Source organism: Denticeps clupeoides, chromosome 20 (assembly GCF_900700375.1).
Source record: "Denticeps clupeoides chromosome 20, fDenClu1.1, whole genome shotgun sequence".
NCBI lineage: Eukaryota > Metazoa > Chordata > Actinopteri > Clupeiformes > Denticipitidae > Denticeps > Denticeps clupeoides.
In genome coordinates, this window is record NC_041726.1 from 5,723,742 (window position 1) to 5,742,828 (window position 19,087).

General features: G+C 45.6%; 1 protein-coding gene across 4 annotated transcripts in view; it reads right to left on the minus strand.

Moving 5' to 3' along the window:
- epha10 (EPH receptor A10) overlaps positions 1–19,087 on the minus strand; it is a 125,402-nt gene that overhangs the window by 22,831 nt on the left and 83,484 nt on the right. For all 4 annotated transcript variants that reach the window (XM_028963206.1, XM_028963207.1, XM_028963209.1 and 1 more), the window contains exons 6-8: positions 5,173–5,297; positions 2,734–3,013; positions 2,359–2,467 (exon numbers count right to left, since the gene is read on the minus strand). In XM_028963206.1, coding sequence (XP_028819039.1) covers positions 2,359–2,467; positions 2,734–3,013; positions 5,173–5,297 — 514 coding nt within the window. The remainder of the gene's footprint in view (positions 1–2,358; positions 2,468–2,733; positions 3,014–5,172; positions 5,298–19,087) is intronic.

Here is a 19,087-nt window from a genome sequence, read left to right on the forward strand (position 1 = left end):
AGCAATCGTGAGGGAGGACTCCCCGGACGAGCGCCATACCAGCTCGAGGGTCGAGTGGGACTCCGCCCCTTCCCTCTGTTCAGTGCACGGCGTGGTGGCTTAGTTTATTGGTTTTTGGACATTTTCACTGGCTTTTTGTTTTCCTGAAAAAAGATACTGTACCCAGTGTACATGAATATCTGTGTGTGCGAGTGTGTGTATGTAATTCTGATGTATATTTGCTGACACTGTTCCGACTGTGTAAGCACAACAGGCGTCTGAGCCTAAGTCCATTGTAATTGAGGTATGAGACATTTTCTTTGTTTGCTCAATACAATTTTGCTGCTGAAAAATGCAGCGAGGGCTAATAACCACTCCGGTGCGCCCTCACACACGTAATTCATCACCTTAAACCATTCCCGGCGCCTCCATACATCCACATTCATAAATGCAACGTGCGCTGCAGTGCCGCGCGTGTGGGTGTGCGTGTTGTGTCTTGGTTGTTTGCGGGAAAGCGCACGGCGGGTCCCCGCCGGTGATTGACAGCGGCTGAGCATCCGCTGTGTATTGTGCACGTTGGAATGAATGGGAGCCATTTCACACTCACACGATCTGATCCATTTTCATCAGACAGATTAATGTGACGCTGCCACAGCTCTTTCTGAGCGGGCCTGTGTGTGTGTGTGTGTGTGTGTGTGTGTGTGTGTGAGCACACCACGTACGTAATTCATCTGATGTGGGCAATGTAAGATTTTTTGACGAAGTGCGTCTCATCTGCAATGCATTGTTTTGTGTGAATGTGTGCTCACACACGTAGGAGGATTTTGAGTTCATGCACGTGCAGTTCTTGGCGTGTGTTAGTATATGGGGGTGGTAGCAGTTTGTGTGTGTGTGTGTGTGTGTGTGTGTGTGTGTGTGTGATAGAGAGCAGGTTGGACGCTGATGCGTTTATGTCTGAAGAACAAGAGGACGGACAGAGTGACTTTTCTTCATGAACACTTCCTGTGACGCGTTACTAATTCTATGAAGCCAGACACACGTGTGTGTGTGTGTGTGTGTGTGTAAGTGTGTGTGAATCAAGTTAACACATTCGATAAAATCATTCTTCTTCTTCCCTCTTACACTTAAACACACCTGGGCGATAGTGGTGTGTAAACGGGCGGAGCCCGTAGTCCGTCTTCATTAGCGTGGACGGCTTCTCTCCACACACTAATGGGCCGTGCAGCCTAACAATGGCTGCCCGAACACCGGCTGCATAAAACATCTCACTACGCTTAACAGATGGCTGCGGCAGGCAGTGCAAGATACGCACAGACACACACACTTCACACCTACCATTTAGATACGATGCTGCGTATGTTCATGGCACCTTTAAAAACACAACGCCGCCTACACAGCAGCTGCTGAGCGACTGAACCAAGGCATGCGTGAGACTTGCTGCATGCAAATGGGGTGGAAGGCCTTGTTACACACACAGGTCCGGTGTCCGAACTACCCGCTTTTAGTTGTATTGCCAAAACTAAAATGGCTGGTAGCAGCCTAGTGGCCTAGTCTCACCCGTTTTGCAAATAATTAATTGTGATTAATTGTAAATATTATAGCTTGTTGCTGCATAAACTGAACAGTGGGCCTGTCGCTTTGCGTTGATTGTGGCAGGAGGTTAAAAATGTTGAGCCTTTAAAAGCATGGAGCGAGTGCCGGCCAATCAAATCCATTTATGGAATATTTCCTAATATGCTGGCCAATCAGTCGGGTTTATTGAGGGTTAGACGTCCACCCTCAAGCGATAATATACAGCATGCAGTAAACCTTCAAATTAGTTGTGGCTATTAAAACATTTATATACTCCACCAGTCAAAAGTTTTGGGCCAAATTGTTGCTTCAAGCACAATCATGTTCATCCCATGAACTGCTTATGAGGACAATAGTGTGGAGACCAGGCATGAAGGTAAAGAAACAAAACTCTTCTACTGTTAAAAAAACAGGGCCTGTAATGAGTTAATATAATTATGAGAAGGTGACATAATGAAGAGTCTTGGCAATGTACACAGTGTACGTCTGTAGTCTGGCAGGAGATCTCCGTATTAGAGTTTTGAAAAACAATCATCCGTAGGAACTCGGCTGAGATAATTTCATCTCATGTCGAAAAATGTGAAAAACATCTGCAAATTTGTTATTTTCTTTGCCAGCAAACAGCTAACTAAGCTCACAGTGGCTGACCTGCAATCTACGAAATAGCCCGAATTCAGATTGGAAATGTGGCCTCGTCCCACCTCCTAAACACCCGATGATGGTTGATCCTGCGCCGAGTGTGCCTGTTCACCGCGGACTGACTCCGGGTTTGTTTGAGTTAAGCGAGGTGGCGGGCGGAGCTCTTACCTCCTCCAGATGAGCAGGCCCACACCCAGAGAGAGCAGCATGATGAGGGCAGCCACCGACACCACAATGATGATCACCACCGGGTTCTGCTCGCTGGACGCGAGGGCCACTGAGGACACACACACACACAAAAGCACAGTATTAGTATTTGAAGGAGGGAACAGTCCAGATCTCTGTGAAAGATATGGACTGTCAGAAGAAGGAGAAGTATGATTACTCTGAAATGAGTGAGAAAATTGGAGGGGGGAGGGTTCGCTTTTGAGGCAATCCCAGTGGAATCGGGAAAAAAAGGAGCGAACAAAAGAACAAGACACCAAAACTCTCCAATCTCGACACGTCCCATAATGCCGTGCGGTAGTTATGAGCAGAACTCACGCTCGCCCAGCGTCTGCAGCTCCAACGGGGCGCTGTAGGCCCCGTAGTCCAGTGGCGTCGGGGACGAGGACGAAGAAGAAGTCAGCGACGGGGACGAGGACGATGCTGAGGAAGACGAGACCGGGGACGAGGCTAGAGAAGAGGAGGGTGGGGAAGAGATGGCGGCCGGGGAGGTACAGGAGCGGATGAGGAAGACATAGCTGGTGCCGGGTTTGAGGTTGCTGACGCTGACGCGTGTGGCGGCCGTCTTCACTGTAGAGTATCTCTGGTCCTTCTGCTCCTGTTGTGGAAGATATTGTCCTTTTATGGCCCTTCCAGTCATCTTCACAAACATCAAACCACTCAACAGGGTCAATTTAGCAAGAATGTCTTTTATCTATGGGACCAAACCCACACTAACATGCCAGGACTCCTCCATGTGAGGACCAAGTCTGATTGGGAATAGCACATTTTGAGCTTCACTACCTTCTGATTATAGACTTTGTGTTTGAGTCCAAGTCAGAGGGTTAGCAGTCAGAGCTAATTCATTCTGTTTAGGACTTATTTCTAGAACAGCAGGAGGCAAAAAAAAACAAGGAAAATCATGACTCAAGACAGTCTGTATGTCTGTAGATTATGTATAGTTATATGGAGCTGGCCCACTCTCAGCAGCTAAAACTTTTTTTACGCGAGGGAATTTTTAACCCACTGTTTTGAATGGCCATGGAAGTGGTTGAAATGCCTGAATTTAATAATGTGCCAAAAGTATGTCCCAGTATTCTCTGCAATTGAATGCATGTGTGACGCATGGTGTTACAGGTCATTGTCATTGGCCGACCGAATAAACTGAACACTCACGACAGGTAGACCACCCTTGATACCCTTAATGATTCTTCTTTGCTTAATAATGTGCAAACAAGAAGCAAGTAAACCTTCTCAGTCAAGGATGAGGCATGGCAGGCTTATTCCTAAGTTTATTCACACAGGTCCAAGATGTCTGCCCCTGCCACCACAGATGCAGGAAGGGTTATCTGTCTGACACAGACAAAAGTACTGCATGGTACGCAATGTACGTGGAAATGGACGCTGTATTGTTCGATGTGGAACAATCTGTGATTCTGTAAAGGCCTTTATGGAATCATCACATTGAATCAATCACATCGCTTCTGGACCCTGAAAGTATATGGCAACCCAAATGCAATGGGTTTAAACTATAGCTCATCACTTATTGCACACTCATTATTACATAGATTATATGTTTCTCCATAACTAATATGTTATATTCCTAGTATGTGAGATTTTACATATTTTCCAGCTAAATGAGACGCATCGTGTGGGCTGTGTTCAATAATGTCACATTCACTAGTTCTCTCATCAGAATCCTTAAATGAAATGAACGATAATCAGCATTTTCTGTCTTGGTAGAAAGTGGCTTCTGTTTATTTCGGTGACATTAGCGGACATTAGACTCATGCACTACGTTGTTTCTAGCTGGGACAATTTGAGGGTCTGAATGGCTGCAGGGCTGCTTTGTGGAGTGTGCCGCGCAGGTCCGTTAGCAGAATCAGAACCGCACTGAACGCCGCGTGGTAATGCGTCTTAATCCAGACCTTGTGGGCGTGTGTCTGCCTTCCTGGCCACATTAGCTTTTCGCCGTCTGGTGTGGTGACGGAGCTCAACAAACAAAAGCCCAGCAACAATTTAGTCATCGCCACCTCCCGTCTGGTCAAGAAAACAAACTAAATAAATGACAGTTCTGTTCTGAGCGTGGAAAATTACTCTAGACACGCACAGACTTGCGAGACTCACGTTCTCCTGATGCTTATCGGTTTTGTCGTTGTGCAAGAAGACAATAATATCAGATTATATACGTTTCTCAACTCTTGCTGCTTTGTCATAACGCAGGCCGTAGCAAACCATGATACACGTTTTTTTATTGTTTTACGCCAATGCATAATTCAAACACTGGCATGCCGATTTGCTCGTCCTTTAAGAAAAGAATGATATTCTTGTGCCTGGGAGCATATCTGTCTATTGTTCGTGAGACAATTGCATATTTAGAAGCCAGAGCCACACCGCTCCATGGTCCTCATGTATTACGAGTGGGGAGATGATCTATATTGCTGCTGAACATTGTTGCCAGATTGATCATATTTTGCCGTAAATTATTAAAATAATAAAATGTTCTTCATAGGCTTAAGAATAAACTACCACACAGATGCTGAGTAATTCCTTTTCAAACAGGCTTTATATTCGAAAGATAAACAGCCTCTCTTCTACAGAATTAATCCCAAAGCGATGCCATACGCAGTGATATCTGGAGTTTTCTGGGGATTTTTATAAAACAGAACACAATGTTCTGTACACAAAACAAAACAAAAAAATAACTAATGAGGGAGTGGGGGACATCAAGGTCACAAAGATACCTGTGTATGGAAAAAAATGTGTGTGTGTGTTTACCTTCTCATAGTACTTGATCTCGTATTCGGTACGGCTGCCATTCGAGTAGCTGAGCCCCCGCCACACCAGGGTCACGCTACGTTGCTCGATCTTCTCTGCTCGCAGCTCGCTCACCAGAGAGGGTGCTAGAGAGAGAGAGAGAGAGAGAGAGAGAGAGAGAGAGAGAGAGAGAGAGATGGTTTATTTTGTGTTTGACGCTCACCAAATGACAAAAACCAATCAAAATCAATGGCAATATAACATATGAAGAAATTTTGCAGTGAGTCATTCGTCAAAAGATCAATCCAGCTGGGAAAGACGGAGATACATCTGCATGATTTTAGTCATATATTCACTGACCCTTGGCTAACCCCCCTGCTTGGAACAGCTGCAGTCCAATTGCACGTAAGCAGCCGCATTTAGCTGCTGAATCCTGAGATGAAACATACAAATCCTAAAACAATTTTAGAGGAGGGATGTGTTCCTTGCTTATCATTTAATAAAAAAGGTGAAATATGGCAAGCTCATATATCACTAATTGAATCAACTAAATAAAAATTTTAATGACTAATGAATATTAGAATAGGGACCTGTATTTATGGGCAATTTGGGCAAATTGCAATAAAAAAAAGGCTTGAAAAGCTGGTGTGGTGTCAGCTTGATGACTGGTCTCAGCTAATATTTCCAATTTTTCTTTTAAATTTCTTCAAAGACATGCAGCAGTGTTCCCTGGGTTGCCATGTTGGCCAGAAGAAATGAATGGAACGATGTGGACGTCAGCATATCTGTAGGCTCCCAAACTCCAAGAATAAAGCGCAGTGTCTAGAAAAACAAGTGTGATCTAAAACACTCTGGTATAAGTGGTACAGACCCAGACAGACAGAAAGAAGGACACAAGGCATAAGAAGACAGAAACGCAGAGAGGAAGATTAATAATTGACGGCTTGTTCTCTTCGGAGAGGCCTCGTGATTGTAGGATATGATGGACAGCAGTTCTTCAGTGTATGAGCACGTGTCTGAGACAGCTAATCCATATTGGCTTTGGACAGATCTGGACGACTGGTGATGCCGTCTGTTCCTGAGTTGGACGGCCGCAATGGTCAGACTTTCTTCTTTAAAAAACGAAGTGAAAGTGAAGTGATTGTCATTGTGAAACCCTGCAGCAAACCGCACGGTGCACACCACGAAGTGTGACCTCTGCTTTTAACCCATCACCTTAGTGAGCAGTGGGCAGCCATGACAGGCGCCCGGGGAGCAGTGTGTGGGGACGGTACCTTGCTCAGTGGCACTTCACTGGCACCAAACTGACAACCTTCCGATTGCGAGTTTGTTTCGTTATCCACTGAAATAACCACTGCCACTTCCTGTCACGTCTCCTTTCTCCTTTCTGTACTGCTATTCCACACTCCCTCCCAAAGTCACTTTTCCCTCTTTCATAGTTAGTTAAAAGTACAGTTAATTGGATTGAAGATAGGTAAGCTAAGCTAAGGTAAGCCATGAATGACCAAGAGAAAGATTGCGTAGCAAAATTTGTGGTCCATTTGCCCTGCACTTGTGCCTCGATAAGCAACACAAAGAGTACCGGACAGCATAAGTTGTCTCTGAAAGGTAAAGTTCAAAGCTAACGACTTCCAAGTTCCAAGTTGTTACACTGGGAATCTTGAAAATGTTGTGATCCTGAGATTTCTCATGAGTAAAAACAAGCGTGGTCTCCAAATAATTGGAACTGAAACTTTAAATGCGTCAAAACCAGATTCATTTCTTACGACGTGGATTTTCACCGAAATAAATAAGCAAAATTTCCCTCTAGCTCACGGCCACATTCTCTGACTGCAGGATTTCCAGATATTTAGCCCGTTTGATACTTGATGGGTACTGATGACTCATATGTTACGAACCGGTCTAGGGGCTCCGGCCCGTAACAAAAGAAAGGACACAAACGTAAACCTACTAAGACGAAGAGGATAATTTTAACAAGTATTTCATTAACAACTAAATATATAAATAAAGATGAAATACATACGAAACGAATTACAACGAATAACAGCAAACAAAACAGGAAAACACCGAAGCAGGCCGACACAACAAGTTGCGTCGCCTCCTAGGGGAAGCGCAGGGGAAACCGGAAGTGATGTCAAACGGAAAGGGTAGGAAGGCGGGTGGGTGGAAAAAGGAGACTGAGACTCCTTTTATTCAGTCTGTCCCACAGCAGGTACAGGTGGGCTGAATTTACAATCACCAGGCACCTGCAAACAACACAAAACACAGAACAGAAACACACCCAAAATAACAGGACGTAACATTATATGAACGGCTCTTGGTTCAGGAGCAGCAACCACACAGACCTTTCCGTACCGACAAGCCTGCAGATTTCCAAAAGCTCCGCAATTCTTTGGCATCTCAGATCTCTATTCTGGCCTCCAAAAAGCTTTAGGTGTGCACATAGGGGTACACATAATGGTTCACACTGGTGCAATAACACACACTGCCTGGACCAGCTGAACATGTCTTATATTGTTAATGCCGTGTGCTGATAAATCATACTTAATATGCATTATACAGATGTTGGTTGTTGCTCTGTTTCTTTTTTGGTTTGTTTAAGCAGGTACCGAAGCAGATCATCAGTTTTCATTCCCTATCCTCCTCCCTCCTCTATATGTTGACTTTCTCCCCAACTTCTCTATTTCTCTCTCCCTTTTTCCTGTTCCCTGGCCTTGTCTGTCATAATTAAAACAAGATAAAGGTGGTAGTGGCCTAGTGGGTAACACACTCGCCTATGAACCAGAAGACCCAGGTCCAAACCCCACTTACTACCATCATGTCCCTGAGCAAGACACTTAACCCTAAGTTGCTCCAGGGGGGGACTGTCCCTGTAACTACTGATTGTAAGTCGCTCTGGATAAGGGCGCCTGGTAAATGCTGTAAATGTAAATGTAAATAAATAAGAAAAATTTAAATATTATAATTTCATTTAAAAAAAATGTGAATGATCACAGCACAGATACACTTTCATGTGTCAATTGTGTTACTGATAGGCCATTAAAAAAAAAAATATATATATATATATATATATATATATATATATGTGTGTGTGTATGTGTGTGTGTGTGTGTGTGTGTATATGTGCGCTCATATTCATACTCGACAGACTTATTATCATCATCATCATGGAAGACAGAACTTCTATCAGGAGGAGATATTCAGCAAAATGACCCCAGCAAATGAGTTTCTCCCATCGTTTATTCAGGTTTTCCCTGACACCCGTCTATATGTGGAGTACGGAAAGCCCCGCCCCCTCTGTGCTCCAGCACTGATTAAGAGATGATTAACGACTCTGCAGGCAGACAAGCGCTGTCAGTCAAGCCCTCTTAACAAGTGACTGACGGCTCTGTCTCGAGGCAACGGCCGACTGCGGATTTTAGTGGAAAAGTAAACACAGGCACACACACTTACTCTCACACACACACACTTACCCCTCCCCACACACACACACACACAGTTTCACTTCAATTTGAGATCCATGATGAGACTTTTTTTTTATAGAGAATACTTCAAAGGGAGCATGTCTCTCTGTTTTTCCCTATTTTCAAAGGTCTTTACTTTCATTTAGTCTCTGATTAGAGAAAAAAACGTAAAACGTGCAGAGAAAAAAAAGGGACTATTATTCACCACGGCGTTCATTAACTCCAACTAAACAGCGCCGCGGCCGCCCGTCGGGGCATTTCTCGGTTAAAAGGTGAGAAACGGGTAGGCACGGCCCGTCGGCAGATGAAAGGGGTCGGAACAAGAGGAGCCGAGCGAGGATCTGCCGGAACGCCCATCCACTTCTTCCAGCGACTCGCTGGTGGAGAGACGGAGCCGAGGAACCCGCCGTTCCTTTCCAGAGAGCAACGCCCGAAACCCGCGCCGGCTACAGACAGGAGAGGAGAAAAACAATAAACTAGATCAGAGGTGCTCGACTGTCATGCGTGCCCGTCAGGACATTGGACCCGAGTAAAAACCACAGAAAGCATGTCTGAGCCACAGAGAGATCGTTTTTTAAAAAAGGAGCAGAACGAGCAGAGAAAGTAAAGTTGCCTGTAGACCACCACCAGTGACCTTCAACTGACCAGGAGAAATCGAAATGGGCGTAACCTTGGACAAACAGTTTCTGACCTGTTCGTTTTTAATTCCCTCTCTCTGGTTACAGAAGATCAAGATTTTCAAAACCTGTACCAATGTACTCGTCGTTGCTTAACTGTGTGCAGGAGAGGAGCTTATTCAGTTGGTGTGTAATCATCTCTGCTCTCAGGCATGACTGACTGGCGCTCTGGACGCCGCTGCACCGCGCCCACTGCCGAGATGAACATGCGAAAAACGTGACGTCTCTGCGCCTGGCTTTTACTGCGAAAACGCGGCGAACAGCAAACGCAAGGAAAGAGTCTAAGGAGTTAAACTTGCACTGGTGTTTGGAGAGTGTGACAGAAGACAGCAGGATGGAAATAGTCCTTTTAGTCAAACAAGAGTCAAAAGTATGACAGAATGATCGGAAAAAATGACAAGAAAATTCAGAACAAGAGTGGGAAACAAAGAGAACCGTACACAAAAATCCTCACCAATATAAACAACAAGAATCAGATGAAGAAGGAGGACCCATCCACCAGTACACTTAACATAAAGTCTGGGAAAGATGAGGCAAAGAAACAAACAAAAAAAAAAAAAAACACGATGAACAAAATAAATGAATAAAATAATTCTACATGAAATATGGACACTTGAATTTGACAAAGAAGAGCGAATGAAAGCGAATCAGATGAACAGAGAGAGAAAGGCAGGAACCTGAAACACCCAGTCGCACCCTCAATGTGCTTGTCTAACAGGCCCATCTGCGGAGGGCGGAGTCGCTGTCGGAGGGAGGCGGCCCTATCAGCTGTAGCAGCGGTCCACCTTCAGCACTCTCTCTCTCTCTCTCTCTCTCCATTCGTGGGGCTCCGCTGTGATGAATTATGCATCCGCGCCTCCAAACACGACTCAATCTGACAACACACACCTGCAGACAAATGCAAACAGCGAGTTGCGCCGCCGATATCCCCCTCCCACGCGCCTATCGCTCTCCGGCGCAGGTGGGCCGTGACCTCGCCGTGCGCCTCCGCCGTTCTCCGTTCCGTTCTCCGGATTTTCTCGCAAAGCCTGCTCCCCGTTGCAGCTGCAGCGTTGCATGCTGGCAGTGACAGGCTCCGTGGTCAATGCTGCATTTTGTGCTGCTACTCTTTTAATATAAGACGTGAGAGATTTCATATCCAATTTCATTTGCTATCCATAAGTGCTCGATTCCAATCGGGAACACACGCCATACAATCACACACACACACACACACACACACACACACACACACACACACACACACACACACACACACACACACACACACACACACCTACAGCCGACGAGGACGAAACCAGCCACAGGGAGATCAAGGCTGGGGTCCGGATCTGAACTTATGACCTTGGACCCACAGCAGTGCCACCGTGCGGCTCAGATTTCACGTGATTTCAATAATATTTTTAATAAGATTTTTATAATATTATATGAAATATAACAAATGTAGTTATATAATAAATCATTTTGTCATTACAGTTCATAACAGAATGTCATATTTGGTGACATCAACGTTGTGTTTTTAGTTCGGAAGGCAACACCGTAAATGTCTGATATTTGGGCCAATTCACTATTTATTTCATCTTTACGTTGTGATTTCGTTGTTTATGTGTATTCGTGTCTAATATTGAACAATTTCGAAAGCAAAACACGCACACAAAGAAACACATAGAGTGAACCAGAGTGCGAATCTGTATTGCAGTTGAAGCCTTTGTCTCTCTGAACATCGTGCGGATGGGTGGGGGGTAGAATAAATGGGTAGAATGAGCTGAATGACTCTCTGGTGCAATCCCATTATCCCATGACACACACACACACACACACACAGACCAACACTTCCCGCCCCCCAACTACCGAGATGCCATCACTGCCAGAGTAATCCCGGAGTAAAATGGCCCCCGTGTTTACACAGGAAACGGGCTCTATTGTCGCACGATGCCGGGTCGCGTAGCACGCCTCTCTCTTCCCATTCAATTTAAACAATAGCAAAATGGCCGCCCCCTGTTTCTCGTAGCCTCTCTGGCGCCCCACCCGCCCCCTCCGCCCTATCAGCGGAGGCAGACAGGTGAGTAATGTTCCCCGAGGAACAGCGAGAACAAGTATTAGCCCGAATCCCTCGCTGCCTCTCGGCAGGTAAGGCTCCCCATCGCCGCTGCCGTCTCCGTATTGTCTGGGGAGGCCTTTCATCATGGCTGGAGCTGCCGCGCTGAATATATTCATCTTGCCAAACTGGATCTCTTTGTTAGCTCCCTTTCATCTACCTCCATTTCTTGGCAATGCGGTGTGTGTGTGTGTGTGTGTGTGTGTGTGTGTGTGTGCGCGTGAGTGTGTGTTGTACACATCAAGGTAGATTTTCTTTATTTCTCTTCTTTTTTTTTGTTGGTGGCGGTGGGGTTATTTTTAGGGTTTAAAAATTTGAAAAGTTAAAATTGTGAGAAATATTCACGTTGAGATGTATCAGCTTTACGGGGGTTCTTCTTGATTATAAGGTGGATAAACTTGAGTGTTCTGACAAAAAACTGGAAACAGTTGCTTTGAACTGCATAAGATTTTATTATGCACAATATTTTAGAATACTTTCTCCTTCTCACCGTTTTATATTGGCAAACGTGCATGCTGTTCCTTTGTGTTTCTGAAAAATGAATGAATAAATAAATAAATACATAAGAATCCAGTTTAGCTTCAACCCTTGACCTAAATCGTACGTACAATTGTTGTTTCCTGGAAAATAACTGCTTGATAGAGGCGTCTCCATTCTTTGGGAGAAGTGTAACTTTCATTGTAGGCACACTGCAACTGCGGGACGCAGAATCCTGGTAATCACATTGTATGATTTTTAAATGATTATTTTGCATTTGTATTTGGTACAATTGAAAAACAGAAGTTAATTATTGGTACTGCAACGACTACAGAGGTCAGGTGGAGTCCTGTAGTTCTTGTCCATACAGATTCTCTGCAGATCTTTCAGGTTTTAAGGCTGTCGCTGAGCAACACGGAATTTCAGCTCTATTGATAGATTCTCTATTGGGTTCGGGTCTGGTCCACTACAGGACCTTGAATAGCTTTTTATGGAGCCACACCTTCGTTGCCCTGGCTGTGTTTTGGGTCGTCGTCATGCTGGAAGACAGAGCCACGACACATCTTCAATGCTCTTACTCAGGGAAAGAGGTTGTTTGCAAAAATCTCATGATTCATGGAGAAATATATTCCTCTCCTCAAAAAGGTGCAGTCGTCATGTCTCCTTGGCAGAAAAATCCCACACACTGGTGCAAGTCTACGTCATAATGTCTGGTGCTTTTGTGAATTTTATTTGTTATTTTATTTGTTATTTTATTTGCGGATGCGGTATGCTGCCGGTACTCAAGTCACCAGGGAAGGGTCCAGGATGAATCGACTCGGTATCCAAGACCGCTCCTCCAGTCCGTAGCCGGTCCAGTGCACCAAATACTGGACTCCCTGTCCCCTGCACCGAGAGGCAATGATGCGCTCAACCGTGTACGCTGGTCCCCCGTCGACGATGCGTGGCGGCGGCAGATCCAGAGTCGGCAGATGAATCGAGGATCGGATGAATGGCTTCAGTTTGCTGACGTGGAAAACCGGATGGACACGGATGGTAGGAGGGAGCTGGAGACGGTAGGTGAGGGGGTTGATCCGGCTGAGGATCCGAAATGGCCCGATGTACCGAGGGGACAGTTTGTGCGACTCAGTCCTGAGACGAAGGTCCTGGGTGGACAGCCACACTCACTGTCCCACTCGGAAGCACAGTCGGCGGGGGTATCTGCGGTCATGCTGGGCGGACAACCTGCGTGAGGTGGTGAGGAGGGCCAACTGCGCCGTTCTCCAGGCATTTCGGCAGCCACGGATCATCTGACAGGCCAAAGGGACCCCACCTGCGGGCACCTGGTGAGTGAAGATGGTGGGTTGAAATCCATAGCAGATTTCAAAGGGACTATGGCCAGCTCTGCCGATGTGGTGCTTTGATGTTCGGACGCAAAGCACCATAGGTATTGTCCCAGCTGTTGGTTTGTTCTCTCCACCAAGCCGTAGGTTTGAGGATGGTAGCCAGAGGAGTGACTGTAGGTGGAACCAATGAGGCGGCAGAATGCCTTCCACACAGCTGAGACAAACTGGGGTCCCCGATCGGAGACAATGTCCTGGGGGAACCCATGGATGCGGACGAAGTGTTGAAGCACGAGGTCAGCAGTTGTGGCAGAGGACGGTAGGCCGGGCAGGGCGACCAAGTGGCCGCCTTGGAGAAGCGATCCACTATGGTCAGGATGGTGGTCATTCCATTGGCTTCTGGGAGACCGGTGATTAAGTCCAAGGCGAGGTGGGTCCAGGGGCGATGAGGAATGGGAAGAGGAAGCAGGGGACCAACAGCCGGAGTGTTGGGAGTCTTGGTCCGGGCACAGACATCGCAGGCGTCAACGTAGGTCTGTGAATCTGGAGCGTGCTGTCGGGACAGTGCATCTGCCTTTTGATGTCTGGAACAGGGATGGTAAGAGAGCTGGAAGTTAAATTGTTCGAAAAATAGAGCCCACCTCGCCTGGTGGGGATTGAGTTGTTTGGCAGCTTTGATGGTGATGAGGTTTTGAGTGTCGCCACTCCTCGAGTGCCCCCCCACCCCGTAATGCCGCTGCGTAGGAGTGAACTTCCACGAGAAGAAGCAACACAGGTGCAATTCCCGGTCCGGACCGCGTTGAGAGAGAACAGCGCCAGCACCCACCTCTGACACGTCCACTTCTACCAAAAACGGAAGTGAAGGATCTGAATGTTGAAGAATAGGAGCGGTGGTGGGCACAAGGCACAAGGACTTGAAAGCCAGAATGGCCTCAGTGGTTAGGTGTAGTGCTGCACGATTAATCTAATCGCAATCGTAATGGCGATGTCAGTATGTGCGATTATATGAACGCAAAAAGCTGCGATTTAAATTATTAATACATGGATTGAATCGGCAACATATCACTCATTTTCTCAAAGTTTGCAAGCTGACTTCAGTCGAATGTGACGTGTTTGGTCACAAGATTTTCGAATTTGGTTCAATGGAGACCTCAAATTCTTGACTCGCATAGACATATGGGTAGACGTACGTCAACGTCGCCGCCATATTGTGATAGGCTCTGCTGTGGAGTGAAGCATTTACGTCTATGGAGAGAAGTGCATAAAAATGCCTCACTCTTGTGCTGCTTGGGGCTGTACAAACCGCTGTACGCTTCAAACCAGATCCCGGGGAATTACATTTCATAGGTAAGGCTGGACAATTGTTTTGAATATATTTGGCCATTATAAAATCCCGTTTTATAAGTCTTAACCTTAGCTAAACTAGGCTAAGCTAGCGAAGCTATGCATTCCTGTGTGCATAGCATCAAACAACATTTTGGCTAAACGTAGGCATTAACTATTTAGACTGTTCTTAGCTGTTTAGTTAACTTTTCTCAAACTTCGAAGGTTTCCTAAAGAAATTCACCTCAGTTTACAAATCTTAACCTTAGCTAAGCTAACAAAGCTATGCATCCCTGTGTTCAAGTCAGCCTCCAAACAACGTTTTGGTTAAGCGTAAGAACTATAATACGGGATTTTATAATGGCCAAATATAATCAAAACAGTTGTTTAGCCTTACCAGGGTTTGTCGTTCGACAGTAAAGAGTTTTTTTGTGATTATTTAATTCTGTAGAATATTGTATGAAAGCACTGAGCATTTCAAGTAGTTTGTATGTTTCACTTTAAAATTAAACATTTCACTATTAGTAATTTGTATGCGACTTTTCATTGATCTACAAGCAAGTGCCCTTTATCATATCGCAATCGCAATATTGATCTCAATAATTGCAATATGTCTTTTTCCCCAAATCGTGTTAGGTTCCCCAAATCGTGTTAGGTGAAAAGGGGCGTGACAAAGTCTTGGTGAGAGCAGTGAGGGGTGCTGCGACTGTACTGTAGCCACAGATGAAGCGACAATAGAAATTCGCAAACCGAAGAAACCATTGCAGCTGTTTCAGCATCGTGGGTAGGGGCCACGATGCAACTGATTCCAGCTTTTTGGCCTCCATGGCCACACCCTGGGGTGAGATGTTAAAACCCAGGAACGTGGTGGAGCGCTGGTGCAAGGCACATTTTTCCAACTTACAGTACAGTCGGTGGGTAAGCAATCTCTTCAGGACTGCTCTCACATGTTGGATATGTCATTCCAGAATGGGCGAGTAAATGAGCACGTCATCCAGGTAGGCATACACCCACCATCCCAGCATGTCCTGGAGAGCATCGTTAATGAACTACTGAAAGAGGGCGGGTTCATTGCACAGACCAAAAGGGATGACCAGGGACTCGAAGTGGCCAGTGGGAGTGATGAAGGGTCTCATCCTTCTTGGTAACAAAGAAGAACCCTGCCGCAGCCGGGAAGGTCGATGGGCGGATGGTGCCGATCTGAAGCGCCTCTGCCACAAACTGATCCATGGCCAATTGCTCTGCCTCCGAGAGAGAGTAAAGATGTCCTCTAGGTGGAGTGGTTCCCGGTAGCAGGTTAATGGCCATGTCGCCTGGCCGATGGGGAGGCAGCTGGGAAGCTTTGGATGGACTTGGCTTCGGGTTCGAGGTGGCAGATGGGTAGGGCTGTGGCAGAAGACAGTGGCGATGGCAATGCGCTCCCCACTCCAACACCACGCCCCATGACCAGGAAAGATGGGATTCACAGAGAGACAGCCAGCGGAATCCGAGGAGGAGTGGTGAGGTTATGATGGTGGTAACAAAAAACTGGATTTTTTCAACGTGGGAGTCGATCCGGAGCTAGAGAGGGACTGTGCTGTGAGTGATGGGTCCCAAGGAGACTGGACGAGGTGATAGTGAGTGGAGCTGTGACAGGTTCCAGGGGAATGTGATATGCTCTGACGAAGGAGTGATCTATGAAGTTTCCAGCCGCCCCGGAATCCACAAAGGCGGTGGTGGAGACGGCACGCTGATTCCATTCCAGGACGACTGGGAGAGTGAGTCGGGAGGTCGGCGTCGGAACATGAGGAGGAAATGGCCCAGCTGATCATGCCGTTCCGATCAGCTGGGCGCCCCGTTTCCCGGACAAATAGGGCAGGTTAAGCGGGTGTGTGAAGGGGAAGCGCAGTACGCACACAAACCTTCCTGGAAACGTTGCTGTTTCTCTTCCTGGGTGAGGGCTGTCCGTCCAAGGTGCATGGGTTCTCCCTGATTGTCTGGAGGAGTGACAGTTGTTTGAGGTGGTGAGAATGGAGGTCGGGGAGTCCGGTGCACGGTTGGGAGTGGGATCCCCAGTTTTCGGGAGTGCCAGCAGATGGCGATCAATCCGCAGTGCCAGTTGTATGAGTGCTTCATAGGTTGCTGGCATCTCCCGTTGACCATCTCACCGTGGATTCGTGGGGCCAGTCCTTCATAATAAATGGCGTGGGCGTTCAGCGCAGATGATATAGCTGTGACGCGACGTCTTCCACACAGTCCGGATGGCCGAAGGTGTTCTTTAATTCCTCCACGAACTCGGAGTACGTCATGGACGCGGAATTGGGGGAGTTGAGTCGTGCAGTCATGCAGCCGCCCACTCCGCGGCAGGACTGGCGAGCAAAGTGACGAGCAGGGCAATCTGTGAGCGGGAGCTGGGGTAACGCCGAGGCCGCAAGACTGGGTTCAGGAGCCACGGCGGGGAGAAGACCCTGCGCCACGTTCGCCGCTTCATGCTCCCAGTGCGCAACAGACACATCATGTAAACGCTGCCGCAGGAGGTGAATCTCCTGCGAAAGACATTCAATGACGTTTTCCTGGCGCGCTACTCGATTACACAAAGGAGTGAAATCGGAGGGATTAACAATCGGCTCAGTCATTCTGTCATGGCCACCGGAATCAGAACGTGAGCACGTGTTGGCGGAGACGAGGAACCTTGGTGCGGTGGAACGTGAGGAGGCAGGTAAGTTCCCTCCGAGTTACTCTGCGAACGCGAAGTGGCGTGAGCCGCAACACAACACGGATGTTGTCGTTCACGTTTAGGGCACAATAGAGGACAAGAGGGAAGAGTTCAGGAGACAAGACTAAAGAAGGGCAGGAACAGTCTTACTAGGTCGCGAGGAGAGAGGAGCCGAGTCGTGATGACGCATGTCATTCAATGACTGAGCGGCTGGCAGCGGCCATCTAGCTAATTTATAGGAGTCACGTTACCTCGTTTCCGTTTTACTCTCAGTCACATGATGGAATGGAATCATGTGACACATACAATGTGATTCTAAAGATTTTTTTAGATTCTTTCTCACACAGCAGAGGTGCACCTATGAAACTTACAGATCTCTCGAGGAAAAATTGGCAGTGTATCAAGTACTTAATTTCCCCACTTTATATTATAATTTAACTATATGTGCCATTTGAAATTCATAAGAGCCCAAAGTACATATAGCTAATTTGGTATATGATCAGAAGTAATTTATATGTAATTGTAATTATATAATAGTAGTATAAAAGTATTTATTATATTTAAATATACCAAAATACGTGAAAATACAAAAATCTTTTTTTTACGTTTTTGGCATTATAATTATTACAATGCTAGATACTTCAATTATTATTAATGATAGTATAAGGCATTGTAATAGTTATAATGCCAAATCGGGTTCAAGTCCCACCTTCTCCGAAAATTCTTTATTGAGACCTGCTACCAGCATTCACATGACACCCTGTTCTTTAGGAATCTTTCATGACCATGAGCTCATGGAGAAAAGTGTATTAATGTAGGTCATGTGATTATAATTTCAAACCCTGTTATTCTTTATCACAAATTTCTTTATTGTCTTCTTGATGTGTTTCATGGTACCCAATCAGATCAATTACGTAGTTGTTTTATGGTCAGGATAGTGAGCCATTGAAAGTTATTCAAATTATGTGTATCATCGGTGTATCAATATAATAGTAGTAAAAAAAGCAAAACAAATAAGCAAAAAAAGGCTCAGGTAAATCTACAGTAAAAAAATATTTGACCATTACACCTGCAACAAAAGTACTGCTAAACCAAAAGGAAAACAAAAGATATTGGTAGATATCTATCTAGGTCCACTCACCAAATGATCTATTTGAGCACATTTGGGCACCATATGTGCCATTTGAAATTTATTAGAGCCCAAACTAAATATAACTAATTTGTTTCTCTTAATATGTCATTGCAGTTATTCACTCAATTTATTACAGCTGTTTTGGTGATTTATAATGCAACCAGTATATAATCTGAATCAATTTATATTATAAGTACTGTATATGTAATTATGATAAAATAATAAACAAAATACATTGAAATGAAATTAAAATACATTAAACAAAGAAATTCTTTATTTTCCATTATAACTATTACAATGCTATAACTATACAAGCAAGGGGCATAGCTCAGCTGGTAGAGCGTATGACTTTAGATCATATGGTCGCGAGTTCAAGTCCCGCTGTCCCTGAAAATTCTTTATTGTGAATGGCAGCATTCACATGAAACCCTGTTCCAAAGGAATCTTCATGATTATGAGCTCATGGGTAAGAGAAACCATGATCATGAAACCATGATAACATGACCTACATTACCGTAGGTCATGTGATCATGGTTTCAATTTACTTGCCTTCCAAGCCTTGTGAATGTCTACATTTTTCCTAAGTACCCTACTTTGTCTTGCCCATAGTGGAGAAGTTGGAGTCTGAATGAGTGTGTGGACAGGTATCTTTTATACAGGTAACGCTTCATAAAGACGAACAAACTGGTCTGTGAGAGTTAGTTGATAAGTGATGCTTCATGCAATAATAATAATTGACCTCTCTACA